This window comes from Sorex araneus, chromosome X (genome assembly GCF_027595985.1).
Source record: "Sorex araneus isolate mSorAra2 chromosome X, mSorAra2.pri, whole genome shotgun sequence".
NCBI classification, from domain to species: Eukaryota; Metazoa; Chordata; class Mammalia; order Eulipotyphla; family Soricidae; genus Sorex; species Sorex araneus.
This window is the reverse complement of record NC_073313.1, coordinates 206,620,670-206,638,888: the sequence shown is the minus strand read 5'-3', so window position 1 is coordinate 206,638,888 and position 18,219 is coordinate 206,620,670. Positions and strand designations below refer to the sequence as shown.

The 18,219-nt window shown below is 43.4% G+C and overlaps 1 protein-coding gene across 2 annotated transcripts in view; it reads right to left on the bottom strand.

Moving 5' to 3' along the window:
- RAPGEF4 (Rap guanine nucleotide exchange factor 4) overlaps positions 1-18,219 on the bottom strand; it is a 338,326-nt gene that overhangs the window by 254,128 nt on the left and 65,979 nt on the right. For both annotated transcript variants that reach the window (XM_004601156.3, XM_004601157.3), the window contains exon 4: positions 10,138-10,284. In XM_004601156.3, coding sequence (XP_004601213.1) covers positions 10,138-10,284 — 147 coding nt within the window. The remainder of the gene's footprint in view (positions 1-10,137; positions 10,285-18,219) is intronic.

Here is an 18,219-nt window from a genome sequence, read left to right as displayed (position 1 = left end):
ACACACACACACACACACACACACACACACACACACACACACACACACACACCATGTACTACCAGAACTTAGACAGAAGCACTATGTATCCAGGACAGAAGGGGAGTTTCCCTTAGCCACAGTCCAGTCAGCCAGATAGCAACAAGAGGCAGAAGGGGCCTTTCTCGGAAAACCATCCATCCTCATCTGGACAGTTACTCCTCCACCTCCAGCCCCTGGGGAGGCATCTCTTATGGCAGGTTAAGTATCACATCTGCCACTTGCAGACAGCAAAAATGATTCAGCAAAAGAACAAAACCTCTAAATGCAGATACACATTTCAATTATACTTCACTTATGAATTCAAACATTTTGATACAGCTTTCATTATAAACATTTTCATGTATTCTCCTTGATAACCTCACAAAGCACTGAAGAGCCCCACCCTCCTCAAGTAGGATATCGTTATCACTGAAACAGAATCTCCAATGTGTCAGCAGAATGTTGCTATGAATGAAAGGAAGATTACACGAGGAAACGTGACACAGACTCGTAAAGAACAAACATATTATTCAACCCAAAAGCCTGTCCGGTATGTGCAGGTGGAGTGGAGTGCTTCTGCCTGCTGGAACACAGGAAGGTTTAGGCCGGCCTGCCCAGTGGTCCCCATCTGGGGAGCTCTGAGAAGCCACTGACTTTGGTAAGAACAGTGGTGGTGGGTCTTCAAAATTCTGTTGAGGTGAGATGGTTATATACATCAAAACCATAAACAGTAGCACCGTAGCACTGTCGTCCCATTGTTTATTGATTTGCTCAAGTGGGCACCAATAACGTCTCCATTGTAAGACTTGTTGTTACTGGTTTTGGCATATCAAATGCACCACAGGTAGCGTGCAGGCAGGAAGCTCTCGGTAGCTTGCTGTGATTTCCGAGAGGGACGGAGGAATCTAACCCATGTCAGCTGCGTGCAAGGCAAACACCCTACCCACTGTGCTATCGCTCCAGCCCAGAAACAGTAACACTATTATAAATGTGACCCAAATTACAATAATTAAAACTAAAGTAAAATAATTAATATTGAGGTGGTGAGAAAATACTGCTATGTCCATCCGCTAGATATTTAGGTTTCTTCTTTGGCCTAGAAAGGGCCCACATAAGAACAAATTTTAAATATCTCACCAGGTAACTAATGTAGAATGAGTTTCAAGAATTGTAATTAGTACCTGATACTGTTCCCCCACCGACCCCCCAAAAAAACACAACCTTCCCTTTTGATCTATCTGGAGAAAGTATGTACTTCTGCCTTCCACTTAATCCTATTCACACACAGGATCACCTAATCTGTGTGTCTGCCTTCTGGAATGCACCAACCAAAAAGGTGGGGTTGGGGGTAGAATCTTTCTGTGAACTAAGGGACTCAAGTCAACAGCCACCATTTATTTGAACCTCTCCTAACAATGACAGCTAGGCAGGTTCTGGTTAAGGAACCTTTGTTTTACAGCTAGCACAGTGGCCCTGGGGCTGAAAGAGCTTTCTAAAATAATCTTCCAGCAAAGTTGGTGGGGTTGACCCAGGAACAGATCCATCTTTTAGGCCAGCATGTGTGAGCACTGCAGGGGCCTCTCGGGGGGTCCGCCCTGCATCTCTGGGTCTGGGCTAGACAGCTAGAAACCTCAGGGTCAGTGTGAGAAACTGCAGGAATCCTGAGCGGTAGCCATTGGCTTTCCTGCCACTCCTTTCCCAGCCACAATACTCTGCCCCAGTGACTCTGCCCTCACCCCGCTGTGGCCAGGACACCGAGCGGGAATGGAATCTGGCCCAAAGAGAACAGGAAAGTCCCATGACCACAGGGCTTCCTGCACATAAAGAGCTTAACACCCTCCCCCCAATCCCTGCCACGAGTTTTTTCTGAAAGTCTCAAGTTCTGAATGTTTTTCTTCCCAGACAGCCAGCAGCTGCCTCTGCCCAGTGGGATCCATGAAGTTCTGTGGGGGGGGGGGGGGGGGGTATTTCTCTAGCTTGTTGACTGAACAAACAAAAACAAAGTTGTGCATTTGGAAAAGATGCACATGGCATGATGAGAGGATACACAGGACCCCAATCAGGCACTCTAGGAGACCCGCACTGGGGTCCACGGCATGCCTGGTAAAGCTTCCCCTAGTGGGGAGACCCCAAGGTCAGTGCATTGAGATGAGGCAGCTTCCAACAGGGTAACAAGGTTAACTGACTCCCCAACGCTTAGAAGAGGCTGAAAAATCAGCTTCAGCAGCCAGACGAGGATTCAGAACCAGGGATTGAATGATAGCCCAGCAGCCCAGGTGAAAAGGAATCCCTCCCTTCCCACCCCCTACAGCACTTTCTCCTGCCTGTCTGCTCCACTAGAATGGACACTGGAGACAGTCAGGGTGTGTTCTGTACCTCCACAGGGTGGGAACCAAGTACAACTGCCACTGGAAAGGACAGAAGCTTAAGAGAGAAGGTTTTTCGATGGCATGAATTAACATCAATGAAAGTGGAGGCTGGACGCTCTTCTACAGGCACACAGCCCGGAGGTGAGCCCGGAGTGAAGATCAGAGTGTAGGGGTGAGGTGTCAACAGTTCACTGGAAACTGCATGCCCGAATCTCTGCTAGGTGCAATTCCTGAAAGGTCAGAGTAGCTGACTGTCACACCTGAAATGTCACCCAAAGTGCCAGCTAGGCAGGAAAGGCAATAGCTTCCAGCTCCCAGTGCAAAGCTCTGCCTAGCAGCATCTGGGCATTGCTGGCACTTGCCAACCCAGTCTTCATCTATTCAGCCCCCGATTATCCTCTGAGAAATAGTGAAATCACAGTTTGCAGTGTCAGTAGAATTTCAAGTCATCAATAATGCACGAGAAATTTCTGCAAACACTAAGGGCTGTGTACAGTCAATGAGCTTTAGGTAAGACACCTACTGGCATCCAGGGTGTAAAATTCCATCACTATCTATCTATCACTATGGCCCCAAATTCATATCTAATAAATGACACCATAAAGAGATGTACATTTTATATACATACTACACTTTTACATTTAATTGGACCAATGAAACTCTGCTGAGTTATAAACACCCATATTTATCTCCTAGAAACCTATTTAAGATCATAACGCTAAACAAAAACATCCTTCACTATCAGAAAAAGATGAGCCACACTCCCCACCCCCTCCCCCCCACACACACCTCCCCACACACAAATAAAAAGGAAATCAAATTATGTCTGTGCCCTGGTACATATTTAGGTCTGGTGGAACATAATTAGAAAAGCCAGAGATGCTTGAGGGAGTAATCTCTCAAACCAAAATGCAAACTGTGACAGGACCATTTCCCCACCCAAGAATAAAGACCAAGATCGTTTCTGACCTTGCAGGGCACACACGTCCTTCTTCTGTCTCAGAGTCCTCAGACATCCAGCAAGTGACTGTCCTTTAGGAGGGAGGCAATATGCACCATCGCCGACAATTCCCTGTGTGTCTCTATTACGGTAAAGAGGATCCCAGTTCAGAGAAAAGAAGTGCTGGGGATGTCAGGGCAGCTGAGACAGCTGAGGCAAAGGGGAAAAACGTCCTACATATACATATACCTATAGGTACTTCACTTGAGTTGCTTCCTAAACTTTACTCTCTTCCTTCCCCAATTTATTTCAACATTCCTGGACAGAGAAGGGAGACCCCGGCGTAGACACAGATCCAAGTCATCAGAGCAGGCTTCCGCTTGGTTGGAAAGAATCAGAATGGAGAGGAGAGAGGCGCACGAACCAGCCAACAGGATGTGTGTGGCTGGAGTTCCTGGCATGAAGTCTTGGCTTTCATGTTTATTTTTGGATGTATTTTTCTTAGTCCTTTGATGCAATTTTCTGGCCTGGGAAGTAATCCTAGAATACAAGTTCCAAAGCTGCTGAAAAGTCAGCTTCCGACCTGGGAGAAAGCAGGTCCCGGGGGCTCTTGAGCTCCAGTTAATCCTCACAGAAAGGTGTGGCTCCCTGAGCATTAACAGGCAGGCCAGGGGCCGAGTGTCTGAGGCTGGGCTGTGCGGTCCTACCTCAATCCCCACGGCTGCCACACATTGACCTGCATTGCTGGTTCGCTGTGCAAGCCTGACCTGAATGTAGATGTGAAATTGCCTGGAATTATTTGCTCTTGAAAAAAAAAAAAAAGAATAAAACCCACCCAAGGTCTCCTGAGAGTTTAAGTTCTGGGCTTTTGTGATTTACATATCTGGTCTTACTTATCTGACAATCTGACAGATAGAAACATCAAACCGATTCAAGCAGGAGCTAAGGTCTCCAAAAGGCACAGCATTTTAATACGGCGTTTACAGCCTATCAGCAGAGACCAAGCTGCTGTTGTTTCAGTGATTCCTCTGTCTCATGGGAACTTGCAGGACTATTAATGGAGAGCACCTTTTCTGTCCTATTAGTCCAAAAGAGGCAGTAAATAGAAATAACCAAAAAGCTTTTCAGTCCCAAGCTACCAACAAATCTGAGAGAAGAAATCAAGCACACACAAAAAATGTAGGGAATAGAGAGATGTAAAAACACTTCAGCAATATTCCTGACTCTTAGAGAGAGCCCTCTTTACAAGCTGCATGCCTTTCCTTATGCAGAAGTGTGCACTTTATTTCTTATTTTTACCACTCAGAGCTTTTGTTTGCTTTTTGTTTGGCGGCCACTCTCAGTCCTGCTCAGGGCCTACTCCTAGCTCTGTGCTCTGGGGACCCTGTGATGCTGGAACCAAATCCAGACCTCCTGCTGATTCCGTAAGTTGAGTCCTATCTCTGTCCCACCCTATCACTCAGTTTTAATCCCCAAAAGCACAAAATAGATTTTCAGTCAGTTAACAATGCTTACAGAGGCCACAGACCTCTGTGGAAATAAGCCAAGGAAATAAGCTCTACTGCACCAATCATTACCTTTGATTACTGGCTCTGTTGTGACCAGTAGTTTGCCCAGCAAAGGATAAAAATCCACTGCCTAAAAAAAAAAAAAAAAAAAAAAAAAAAAAAAATCCACTGCCTACTGACTTGTGTCAAGAAGTTTCTGGGTATCACAGCTTGGAAAATACTTCTTCTTCTTCTTTTTTTTTGGTTTTTGGGTCACACCTGGCGATGCACAGGGGTTACTCCTGGCTCTGCACTCAGGAATTACTCCTGGCGGTGCTCAGGGGACCATATGGGATGCTGGGATTTGAACCCGGGTCAGCCTCATACAAGGCAAACGCCCTACCCGCTATGCTATCACTCCAGCCCCAGCTTGGAAAATACTTCTATTGTGAATGTGTCAGACAACAAGTGAAAAATATTGTTTTCATCTTTAAAGGCTAGTTTTAATGCTGTCTTTAAACTTTAAAATAATGTATGCATAAATATATAGTTTTGCCTTAAACAAAACTGCAGATAACAAAGGAGAGTTTTCAGCTATAGTGATATTTTCATGGAACTGGTATGTAAGTGACCAGGTAAAAGGCCACTAGATCCAGGACTTTTCATTAGTTCCTGACCCTCTAACATGGGGTTCTGAACACTAGGGATCCTGAACCTCCTCCAATTTCATGTACTTGGCGCATCCCATGTAAAGCTTCTCCAGGCTGTAAGTGTCCCTCTATCAACACATTAGAAAATCAGGAAGAGGGGGCCAGAGTGACAATACAGTAGCTAGGGTGTTTGCCTTGCACTCAGACAACCCAGATTTGAATTCCAGCAGCCCATATGAGCCCACCAGGATTGATTCCTAAGTGGAGAGTTAGGGGTAACCCTTGAGAACCATCAGTTTTGCCGCAAAACAAAAAATAAAAAATAAAAAATCAGAAAGAATAATAATTAAAAAGAAACTATTATTTCGACCCTGGAACGCTCCTTACACTGTAATGCAGAGAAGGAATTAATGGAATTGGAAAGCAAGTCAGTTCATTAATAGTTATGAATACCCATAATTGTGGATCAAATATTAATAACTGACATCAAACTCCCAAGTCAACACTTAACTACTTTGCCATCTAATCTTTCTAAAGATATACAAAACCACTAGTGTCAAAAACTTAAATAACTGTCTCAAGAATTTAAAATGTTCTTTTTTCTCTCTTCCTTTCTGTACCAAGACATAAGTAAAAAATGAAATACTCAGTACTCTGGTAAATATATTATTAAATTCTAATATCAAAGAGACATGAAATGAGTAAAGAATTACTGATCAGCAAATTTACTTAATTAATTTAAGCTTAGAAAATATAACCTGACTTTGAGATTGAGAAACCCAAGACCCTCATATCTGACCAATTATTCTCAACTAAAACATGAAAAGGGAGGAAAAAAGAAAGTATCAGTTTTTTAAAAAAATATCTTTGTTGTATTTGGAAAAGTATTTACATATTGAGGAAAATATTGACAATTCTGTTCAAATTTTCTACTTTTTAAAAACAAATTTAACTCTAGATTCTACTAATTTGACTTAGAACAAAGAAAATAAAGCAAAGATATCTGGGGTGAGACTGAACAGGATTACAAATTCCACATGTAATCTGAACAATATCTACAGACAGTCCTTTTCTTTGGTAAGAAAAATAAATAAGATTTCCTGGGTCTATGTTTCCACTAAATCTTCAAGTGTATGGTTAGACTGTACCAATTGTTAGTGATTATAGAACTCTAATTTTTATAGTTAGAATAACTCGTAATCTTGGTCTCATATTTTATTCTTCAGTCACTTTAAGAGTCATTGAGAGGGGCCAGAGAGAAAGCTGACAGCTACAGCAAACACTCTGAATGAGGAAGGACAGGCTGCTCCCGTTTCCATAGGCCCCCTATGGGTAAGATAAGAAGGTAATGAGTACTTGTGGCATATATATATACACATATATATACACATGTATATATATTAGAAGATTAATATTCACAGTCAGGGAAAATGGGCTAGGAGGACTAGCCAATGGTTAGAATCAACCACAAGTGTGTGTGGGCGAGGGGGGGGAGAGCTAAGGGTAGGTAAGATAGAGAAGGGACCAGTATGACAATAATAGCTGGAAATGATCACATTGGACAAGAATTGAGTGCTGAAAGTAGATAAAGGAATATCCCTGATAAACTTTCAGTATTTGTATTGCAAACCACAATGCCCAAAAGGAAGAGAGAGAGAGAGAGACACACACACACACAATGCCCAAAAGGAAGAGGCAGAGAGGCAGAGAGAGAGAGAGAGAGAGAGAGAGAGAGAGATGAAAAGTGCCTGCCATTGGGGCTAGTGATAGCACAGCGAGTAGGGTGTTTGTCTTGCAAGCGGCTGACCCAGGTTCAATTCCCAGCATCCCATATGGTCCCCTGAGCACCATCAGGAGTGATTCCTGAGTGCAGAGCCAGGAGTAACCCCTGGGCATCACTGGTGTGACCCAAAAAGAAAAAAAAAGAATGGGTTAATAAAGCCTCTGGCTTTTTCTCACTATGAGATTCCAGTCCCCACAAGAAAAGGTCAGACAAAAAATTTGATCCACTCTTTTCAGCTCACTTACATGCCGCCATGGTAGGGTAGGAGGGAGCGGAGATCTGAAACCTGTTGTGAGGCTCCTCGGAGAAGCTGAACCCTCTGAGCTGCAAGACATGAGGCCAGCTTTGGGGTAGCAAGAACAGCCCTGTACAGTCCTGGTTAAAAACATTCTGTTTAAAAACATTCTGAGATCAAGTGTTCTCAGATACCATCTGACCAAGGGATCAGACTTAGCGTCATCAGCAATGAGGCTCCCAGACCTTCCAAGCCTCCTGACGTGTCAGCATCACCTTTGACATTTTCCTGCCAAAATGTTCTACATGATGTCATCAAGCCTTCAGCCCTTGCTTCCATTTACAAGAAAACCTTGCAGAGGTACAAGAAAAACAGCATGAGAAAATGATCACCCAAATCTTGAATCTGGGAGAAAGGCAGTGTCAGGGGCCTGCCTATGTGACAGGGCTGCAGTGTGCAGGGTGGAGTGGGGGGAACGTGACAGGGAGAGGGGGAAAAGGGGAGGGAGGGAGGGAGGGGAGGAGGGAGGGAGAGAGAGGCGGGGAGAGAGAGAAAGAGAGAGGGAGAGAGAGAGAGAGAGGAAGAGAGAGGGAGAGAGAAGAACTCAGACACTACCGTCCAGTGCAACATGGTTCTATACTTAAGCCTGGCATCAAACAACAGAAATGTTAAAGAAATTTATAGAACAAGTAGATAAACTTGAACTTTGGACTAGGTTTCAGATAATATTAGAACAATATTTGTTCGTTCCATAGGTGAAATCCAGGTAGCATGGGTCCGAAGTAGGAAATACTTAACTTCAGGAGAGAAATAGTGAATGTTTAGGATAAAATGCCAAGATGACTATCATTGACATCAAGTTCATTTGAGAAAAAAAGAAAAGAGATAAAGATGAGGCAAATACAGTTAAATGCTAAACTAGGAACAAAGTTCAGGTATGTGTGTTCATTGTCTTGCTCTTTCCAATTTTCTGTACGTTTGGAAATTTTTCTTTTGGCTTTTTGGGTCATACCCAGTGGAGCACAGGAGTTACTCCTGGCTCTACACTCAGGAATTACTCCTGGTGGTGCTCAGGGGACCATATGGGATGCTGGGAATCGAACCCAGTTTGGCTGCATACAAGGCAAACACAGTACCGGCTGTACTATCACTCCAGCCCCATTTGAAAATTTTTTTAATAACAAATCTTTCTAATGAACACAGACAACAACTTCTCAGGGACTTCCTTCCCAACTCTGAGGGCTCCTAATTAAAAATAAGTTTTTAATGTCTCCACAAACCGTCTTCTATCAGCAGGTTAAAAAAGTCAGTTATCACAGACCAAAAAAAAAAAAGAAAAAGCAGGGACAATGACATACAACACAGAAAGGAATTGTTCTTCTTAAACCAGTTTTCCAAAATTTCCTTTCTGAGTAAAGACGTTTCCATGTGCCTTTTAAATGGAGAGATCCAAAAACTGACTTATTTGCCTCCGGTGTGGTCCCTTTTAATTGACAGAAAACCTATCCGCACACCTTAAGCAACCCCACTCTAGTTTTTCCTTCCTAAAACTAGCTTTTGTCTCTGAACTTGTTGGAGCAGTGGGAGCTCTTTAATGTTTTCTGAGAGAAACATTTCAAACAAGTAACGACGAAATTTATTCGCTGCCATCTAGAATGAAAGTAACAGGTTTCACCGCCGAGATCTTCCGAGGCTTTGCGGGACTTTTAAGGCAAAGCATCACTCACTCACCTGCAGCTCGGCGCGCCCCAAATACATCTGTCATTTGTTTGGCTCTGGGGGAAACGATTTGATTACACAAAAAATTCTCTTTAGATCAAATTTAAAATCTTAGCTGTACCGGGACAAGGAGTGAAGCCTGCCAGCTTGATGGGCTAGCACTTGGGACATACTGAGCCAAGGACAAAGATAAGGAATCACTACAGGTTCGAATCAGAAGACTGAAGAACTGAAAGGAATGCGGGCAAAAGATGCAAGACTTGGCTAGGTTGTCCGAAGCACTCCATTTGTCATCGTTGCATCTAAGATGGTTTATTTCCCCTTTCTTATCAGCGCGAGACCCCCAAAGAGCACCAGGATACGGCAGTAAATGAGTAAAGCTCCCAAGCCCCGGAGCCTTCACCCACAGCTGGGCCACCAAAGCTTTGGGTATTTGGCACATAACTAAATGTCTTTATGTCCTTCTTTTCCCACACCTTGTCACCAGGCACGTCCTTTTTAAAAGCATTCAAATGAGGCAGATGTTAACCCCATTCATTCCACTTTTCTAGGGAACATGTCAATGATGATATTTAAAATGCAAAAGAAAATGTCAAAGTATTTTGTTCCCTGGTTAAGAATACATCTGTGGAATTGGAGGGAGGAAATACATAAAACACTCTATGGTCATTCAAGAAATAATTATAAGGTATGTCAAACTACAGAAAATTGAACAAGCACCAATTTTTTTTTTTAAAAAAAGGGGGGGGGAGATGTCTTGTGTCAAAATGGCTTTTTCACTTACTCATTTCACAAACAAGTTTTAAAAATTAAATTCCATCCACCAGCTCGGAACAGAACCCATTAGGGCTGGAGCGTAATGCCATTATCCACGTGGCCGCTCCCTTTCTTTCCTGCAACTCTATTAATTGCCGGGGAAGCCTGGGGGCTCACCTCCCACAGCGCCTTGAAGTCCTTCTGTTCGATGCGCAGCAGCTCGCTGCTCTCCCGGGTGACGATGGTCGCATGGCGGGGAGTGTTGTCCAGAATGGACTCTCCAAAGGCAGTTCCAATTCCCAGAGTGCAGATGGTCACGGCGTCCTGAGAATCCCCAAAAACAGTCATCAGAAAATTAAACATTTCACAGAGGGGGGAGATGTCTTTTCTTCAAATGGCAGTCTCATCTGAACATGATAAAACACTCATTTGAACAGCACGGTTCGGCAGTTTGAACCAACATATACACCCCTCTGATCATCAGCCAAATCGAGACAGAGAACACCTCTGTCACCCTTGAGATCCCCTTTTGTCCCTTTCAAGACCCTCCTTTCAGAGGAAATCAGTGTTCTGATAGCCAATTTTAGAACGTCATGTTCATATGGAAGCTCAATTTCTAGTTTTGAAGGACTGCCCATATTGTTTTTCAGAAAGGCTGGACCAACTGGCATTCCCATCAACAGTGATGACACCTGAGGACAGTAGATACAAGGGCCAGAAAGACTGCCCCATAGCTGGAAGCCTGCCTCATGAGCGGAGGGGAGAAGTCAGCTGGAATGGAGAAAGGATCACTAGGAAAATGATGGCTGGAGGAATCAGTCGGGATGGGAGATGTGTGCTGAAAGTAGATAATGGACCAAACATGATGGCCTTTCAGTATCTGTATTGCAAACCATGATGCCCAAAAGTAGAGAGAGAGTATGGGGAATATTGTCTGCCATGGAGGCAGGGGAGGGTGGGAAAGGGGTGGTATACCAGGGATATTGGTGGTGGGGAATGTGCACTGGTAGAGGGATGGGTGTTGTGTGATTGTAACCCAAACATGAAAGGTTGTAAGTATCTCACGGCGATTCGATATTTTTTTTAAAATGTTAAAAATAGGGGAAAAAAAGAACTTTACATTCAAATGATTCAGGCAATTAAACCTCTTTGATGTCTGATTTCTTTTACTGGGGAGGTGATGTGGAGGTGGGGTTTGTTGGGCCACACCAGACTGTGCTCAGGGCTTACTCCCAGATCTGTGCTCAGGGGTCACTCCTGGCTGTGCTCATGAAACCATTTGTATGTGGTACCAGGGACTGAACTGGGATCAGCTGCTTTCAAGCACCTTAACCCCCGTAGCATCTCTCGAGTTCCAATGTCCAATATAAAATCTCTAAGATTCATTTATCTCATTGCAGGGTTCACTAGTGGTTTTGGTTTGGATTTTACTGTTGAGTAGTTTTTTGTTGCATGAATATGTCACAATCTACTTATCTATTCTCTTCTAGGTGGGCATTTGGGTTATATTTAGTTTGAGAATATCATAAATAAAGGTTCTAGCAGTAATCTTACCATGTCTTCTGAGGACAAGGTTTTTATATGACTATTATCTGCTTTAAGAGAAAAAGGGAAAATCTTTTGAAAACAAAGTTTTTGGTCTTTTGTGTGTGTAACTATGTGTGTGTGTGTGTGTATGTGAGAGTGAGAGAGAGAGAGAGAGGAAAGAGAGAGAAAAGACAGAGAGAGACAGAAATAGAGAGAGAAGACAGAGAGAGACAGAAATAGAGACAGAGACAGAGACAAAGAGAATCAGAGACAAAGACAGAGATAATTACAATAATAATTACAAATTATTATATAATAATAATTCATTATTATATAATAAATAAATATAAAATAAATAAATAAATACAAAAATAATTACAATATTTATGGCATGTGCTGGAGAGGTAGTACAGTGGATGGGTGTTGGCCTGGCAAATGACTGTTTGATCCCCGGAACCCTATATGGCCCCCAGAGCCCACCAAGAGTGATTCTTGAGTGTAGAACTAGGCGTAATAAGTCCTGAGCACCGCCAGGTTTGGCCCAGAACAAAATAGACAAAAATTCAAAACAATATTTATGGGAAACTAGTAGAGGAATGCTGTTACATCAGCTTGTCCTAAAGAGATGAGGAGATTGAGGGTCAGCTTGGTTCATTCTGCACAATCTTCACTGACAACAAATAATGCAACCAGATTCCAGCCAGCGCTCTCTGACTTGATTCCAAACTCTGTATCATGCTGCCTCCTGCAGCCACTCTAGAGTAAAAACAGCATCCAAGGAAGCGGACTGTAGCTGCCTTTTGTAAAGAGCCGTGAATCAGTCAGGCAGAATATCATGTAAGATCGGGCTGGAAGGCACATGTAAGAGATTACTAGGATGGTGACCAGGGTAATGATTACTAGTACCTCACAGAGGAGTCATTCCATTGTTTTTACCCAGTGAAAGCTAATCTTGAGGAATTCTTCCTTTGCTTATTGTAACTAAAAGAAATATTGTCTTACATACATTTCCTTTTTCTCCATCTTGCCTATAGAACCATCTTTTGGAGCTGTTAACAGTTAAATCCTACAAGTCACACAATCCGACATTATAACTAGTAACTCATATATAATAAGAAACACTGCAGAAGGAGATTAATATTCTTTTATGGACCATGCTCTTCAATGTATTTTTCCTTGTTTTAATTCTAAACACTTTGATTCACAAAATGCAATCAATTCATTTACTTAAAAATTCATACATTTTTATAACCTTCTACTTAAATTTTATTTTCAAATATTAGCTTTTTAAATTACAGATTAGTGTCTGTTTTCTATATAGAAGACAAATTCACGCTTAAAACAAATATGATCTTTGTCAACTAAATTTAAGATACAGCATCTTAGAAATTTATGGATCAGTGTTTGCTAACTTTTAAATAAAGTCATAATCAGGATAACAAATTAAGAATTAAAAGGCTGTGAATCAATGATTTTAAAGTTCCTTACGGTACACTAAAAAAAAAAAAAAGGATTTCCTCTTTGCATGCAACATTGGTGATAATACTTGGATTTAATCCAGACTAGTTTCAAGTAATGCAAAAAACCCCATGAAATTACCTGGACATTAATTTTGTAGGACATTATCAACTAAGAGAGATATACAAGGGTAGTCCTCTAAGTTACAAAATACAGCTTTCTTTTCATGCATCTACCACACGATAACAGGCAAATGTTATTAAGATCAAGTTAGGAGCTCTGTAATCACATTACTAAAACAAATGCCCATAAGAATCCAGTTCCTTGAACCATAGCAAATTGCCTCTGCACTGATATTACCATATAAAACTGTGCTTGGGAGAATAAAATCAATACTATCTCAGAAAAAAATAAAGAAAGATCAGCAAAATTTTCAGAACAGCCTGCTAATACATTTTCCAAAAAGGCAGTTACAAACAAATCCAGTCAGGAAAACATCCCCAGAACTGAAACATCAATAGCCAGTAAATTAAGCATCACTGAGGAATAAAAACACAGACATTAAGATAAATCACAAACTTCCACAAATTCTCTAGAATATCATCAGATTCCCATGAGAAGTCCAACAGCCAAACAGATAGCATAGTGGGTAGCACAGCTGCCTTGCACGCAGTCAACCCGGGTCCGATCCTGGCATTCCATATGTTCCCCCAAGCACAGCCAGGAATGATTCCTGAGTGTAGAGCCAGGAGTAACCCCTGAGCATCGCCAGGTGTGACCAAAAAAAAAAAAAAAAAAATTGAAAGTCTTTGATATAGGCAGTTTAGCAGAGGGAGCCAGAGTTCTGCCAGATTCCCAGCAGCCGTTTCATACCCCCACAGTCATGGTCATTTGTAATTTTCTAGACATCAAGGTGCAGCTTCCACCCAAGAAGCAGGATGCAGGAGGTTCCTAACCCTGCAGCCTCTCCGATCCCCGCAGGACTGAGCCCGGTCACAGTGGAAACCCTCAGGGCTACACACTTGATTGGCTTTCCTTCCTCCCTTGTCTTGCTTCCCCATTCCTTCACAACACGACCTATGGCCAAGTCCCCAGAAATCCTTGCCTCCAGGATTTCTCTGATAAATCCAGATTCAAAGTTGCTGACACCTCTGGAACTTTCAAATAGGGACAGAAACTGGCTTATCACTCACAGCCTAAAACCAGGCACCTGAGAGGTTCAGTATCCCTAGGATGACCCATGGGAAGATTTCAGTGTACTCGTAAAGCATGTTTCTTGAGGGATTTTCAAGAAAAAGGAATCACCTAGAGCATATCACAGACAGGTCATCTGGCTTCTTCCTCCCAACAAACCCTGATTCTCCTCAACTGTGTTTCCACCTGGTCACTCCTGTACCTGCCCTCTAACTCACTCGCCCACTGCCCTTCGGCATGCAGATCCTCTTGGACATCAGAGTGTGTGGGATGTGTGTGTGTGTGTGTGTGTGTGTGTGTGTGTGTGTGTGTGTGGTGTGGTAGGGTGGGGTGGGATGGGGTGGGGTGTGGTGGGGTGTGATGTATGTGTTATGGTGTATGTGTGAGGTATATCTGGTAGTTCGGGGTGTGTATGAGGCGAGTTCCTTTGCGGGTGAATGCCAGTCCCAGCTCTCGTGACTGTAATCTTCGAAACTGTTCTGAGGCCATCTATTTAAGCGGTTTTGTAACACTAGTGGACTCTACAGAAATACTTACCATACTGTGAATAGTGTTCCCCCCACTATCCAAAAGTAGAAGACCCCCATAAAACCTTTCAAAAACCAAAATGGCATAAAGTGAGGACACAATTACCATCATTTGTACAGAAACCTTTTTGAACATTCCAAGATGCCCCAGACTGCCTCCCAAATCATATAAAATAATACAGAAAACAGCAACACTAACAACGTAGTGAATGCAGGAATGCTGGGATACACAGCTGGCGAGAATCAGTGTGGGCAAGAAGCTGCCAGATGCAGTGTGCCTCAGTGGCAGCTAATGGGAACACGGACTACTATGTTCACTCTGTGCCTTTGGTCCAAAAGGAAAAAAGAAATCCTTTTCTGACTACTCAGTCTTTCCTAAAAGCAAAGCCACCTAATGTCAACTTTAAGAAAAACTGGGGCTATCTAAATTATTGCCGGTTGTACTAAAACAATCCTGCAGCATCAGTATCATTACTGCAACTTCACGGGTTTAGGAAAATGAGGCTCAAAGACGTTCAGCAATTTGCCCATGAATGGGGCTCCTAAGTGGATGAGTTGAGACTCGAAACTGTCAAATTACTGCTCCAAATGCTCCTTAAATTGTCCTGACATTTAAATACCTCTCGCTGAAGCTCGGTAGGAAAAAATCTCTAATAGTATTAATGTAACCCAGACACATTCTCTTTTCAGTCAGCAGGTCCATAGACTGCCTGTGAACCTACCAAGGCCGAGTCACCAGGAAGAAACTTCAAACGTTCATTGCTGCTCTTCCTCTAACTGAGCGCTGCTCCTTTCCAGTCCCAATACTGGGGACCACCTGACTCCCATGAGGGGATCACGTCCCCTCAGACCGGGCACCTCAGGAGACCGGGTAACAAACCACCTGCCCAAACTCAACCTGCTATTCCGCCCCTCCACAGGAACCCTTCACCCCAGGGCTCAGGCGAATTCAGCCCTGGTTGGAGGAAAGGAGCTGCCTTTTGCCTGGCTGCTGACACCCGGCCCAGGACCCCCGCTCCTCTCACAGAGATGGGCACCCTGTTCTGGTGCCCATCTTCAGAGAGCCATGGTCCACTGTGACATCCTCCTGAGGTGGGTGCCCAATGGCACCTTCTGCTGTCCAACTCTCTGCCTCACACCAAGCCCCAAGTTGAGGCACATCAAATGAGCCCTTGTTAGAGATGCCTCAGACCTCACCAGACTCACCTGGGGACTGAGCTGCCCTGACACGCTGCTTCCTCCGCAGGACTACTCAGCACTGGTGGGGCATCTCTAGGGAGGGGACAACAGCTCTCCCACTGCTGCCATGGACCCTCCCAGTCCCCAGGTTCTTCTCTAGTTGCTGGGCATTGAACCAGGCATTGGTACAACATAGTCCCTTGCGATGGCGGATGTCTGGTACAATGGTTCATCAACGGTGCTATTAATGATGTCAAGGAAAGGCACTCTGGTGGCAGACAAAGAACCTGGGGCAACGGACTCTGCCCTGGAGCCCCCAGAGCTATTCGCTTGATGCTTTAGGGAAAATTCTCTGGAGGTAGCAGAGGGAGAAGTAGTCAGGCCTCGGAGACAGAGAAATGAAATTCACCTCAGTGCTCACTAGTCTTGCGGCTCTGGGTACAGGACCCCAGCATCTTCATTAGTGAAATGAGCACAATCCTTTTATTATTTTTTTTCCTTTTCTTTTGTTTTCAGGCCACATATGACAATGTTCAGGGCTTACTCCTGGCTCTGAACTCAAGGATAACTCCTGGGACCAGGGGACCATATCAGGTGCCAAGGATCAAACCCAGGTAGGCCATGTACAAAGCAAGCACCTTACCTATCACTCCAGTCCCAAGTCTTTCTTATAAGACATTCAGGAGGATTTCAATATGAATAAAATAACATTATACACAGAGTTCTGCATGCTTTGTGGTACACAGAAGAAACAATGGGATATGATTATTTCTGACATAGCCCTATTTTTTTTTATCTTTAGGTTATCTATGTTGCTAAGAAGAAATGGATTTTGTATTTAGTGATGGGAAGAGGAGCCACGTCCTAGTGATGCTCAGGGATAACTCTTGGATCTATGCTCAGGGATCACACCTAGCAGGACGCCAGGGATCACATAGGGCATCAGGGATCGAACCTGGCTTGCCAGGCAAGCACCCTACCTAAGTGCTACCTCTCGGGCCGAGTTTCCCATTATTTAAATGACAGAGAATCACTATATTCATTTTGTGTTAATCTTCAATTAGTGACAGCTTTTCAACACTTATATCCCAAGTTTCTCTGTCCCCAGTCTGGATGTCAAGTGGTTTGAATGATCTGCAAAACACTTCAGCCCTCTAGGGGAGCCTGTGTTCAAAGGAATCCTTCTGACAATCCTGCTGTAAATCAAAGAATCCTTTTGTACTGCAACTAATCACCCCTTAATTTATCTGCTTTGTATGTCTGAATTATGTTGCACTGGGTTTTCTTGAAGCGGCTGTTCTCATAGGAGGCATTTTATTTGTCTATTTCATCATAAACACGGCACTAGGATGAACACGGGAATGGTGGGGAGATGGCCGCTGACAATGAGTCATGATAGCCAAGCTCACTAGCTCATGCCTTGCAAATGTGAATAAGCAGCTGCCACGTCCAACTTTCACAAATCGCAGGTGTTCTGATGAAATTTTAAATAAGGAACAATCAGTACTGTAGACATAAGAATCTCTGCGGTAAGTAACATTCAGGTTACTTTAACTGTTCTGTGACTACAAGGGGGTATTGGCTCCCTTTACTTTGCAGCATTTAGTCACTTCACCTTAATTAATGTTCCAGAAGAATGCAATGCCTCAGAATCTATTTTTTGTTTAGGAATAGATATCAGATTATCCCTCAAGGAATAGTTAAGCTCTTTGAGCTTGGAGAACCTGAAACACAGGTTCTTACGAAGCAAATATCTTGACAATGTTCACTGTATGTTACTTCAGGCATACTTGCTGTTAAGTTGGGGAGTGCCTCAGTTTATTTCATAAGCTTGAATTTAGAACTGGAATTTACTAAGTACTCATAGTCCTTTTAAAAAATAAAATCTAATGGAGCCTAATCTCTGCGTTTTATCAACACGTTATCTGTATATGCCATCAAAAGGATTGTTGATTTGTTTTTTGCCAAGCACAAAGGCAAACTCCTTCTAGCCCAAATGTGGCTTTCTCCTACCTGAAAAGACAAGATTTGTTGCTCTCACAGCCTTTTTTTGGAATTGGAGTGTTGACAAGAGGTCAGGGTGTACAGGGTGAATGTACCATGAGAATGGGGCAGCGGTACATTCTTGTATGTGAGGCTAGAGGCAGGGCAGTCCCGTTTCAAGGGACAGCCGGTCCGTCCTGTGCTCTGGCTCAGCCCTGCACTCATCCAGGCAAACTCCAAACAGAACTACATTACCTAGATGCACTGTGGGTACTTCATACACTACTGCTTACACAGCAGGACCCGAGCACAGACAAACAGTGAGAGATGACAGACCAGCCATGTGGGCAGGATGCCTTTTATTACAGCTCCTTAAGTGCCACACAGATGT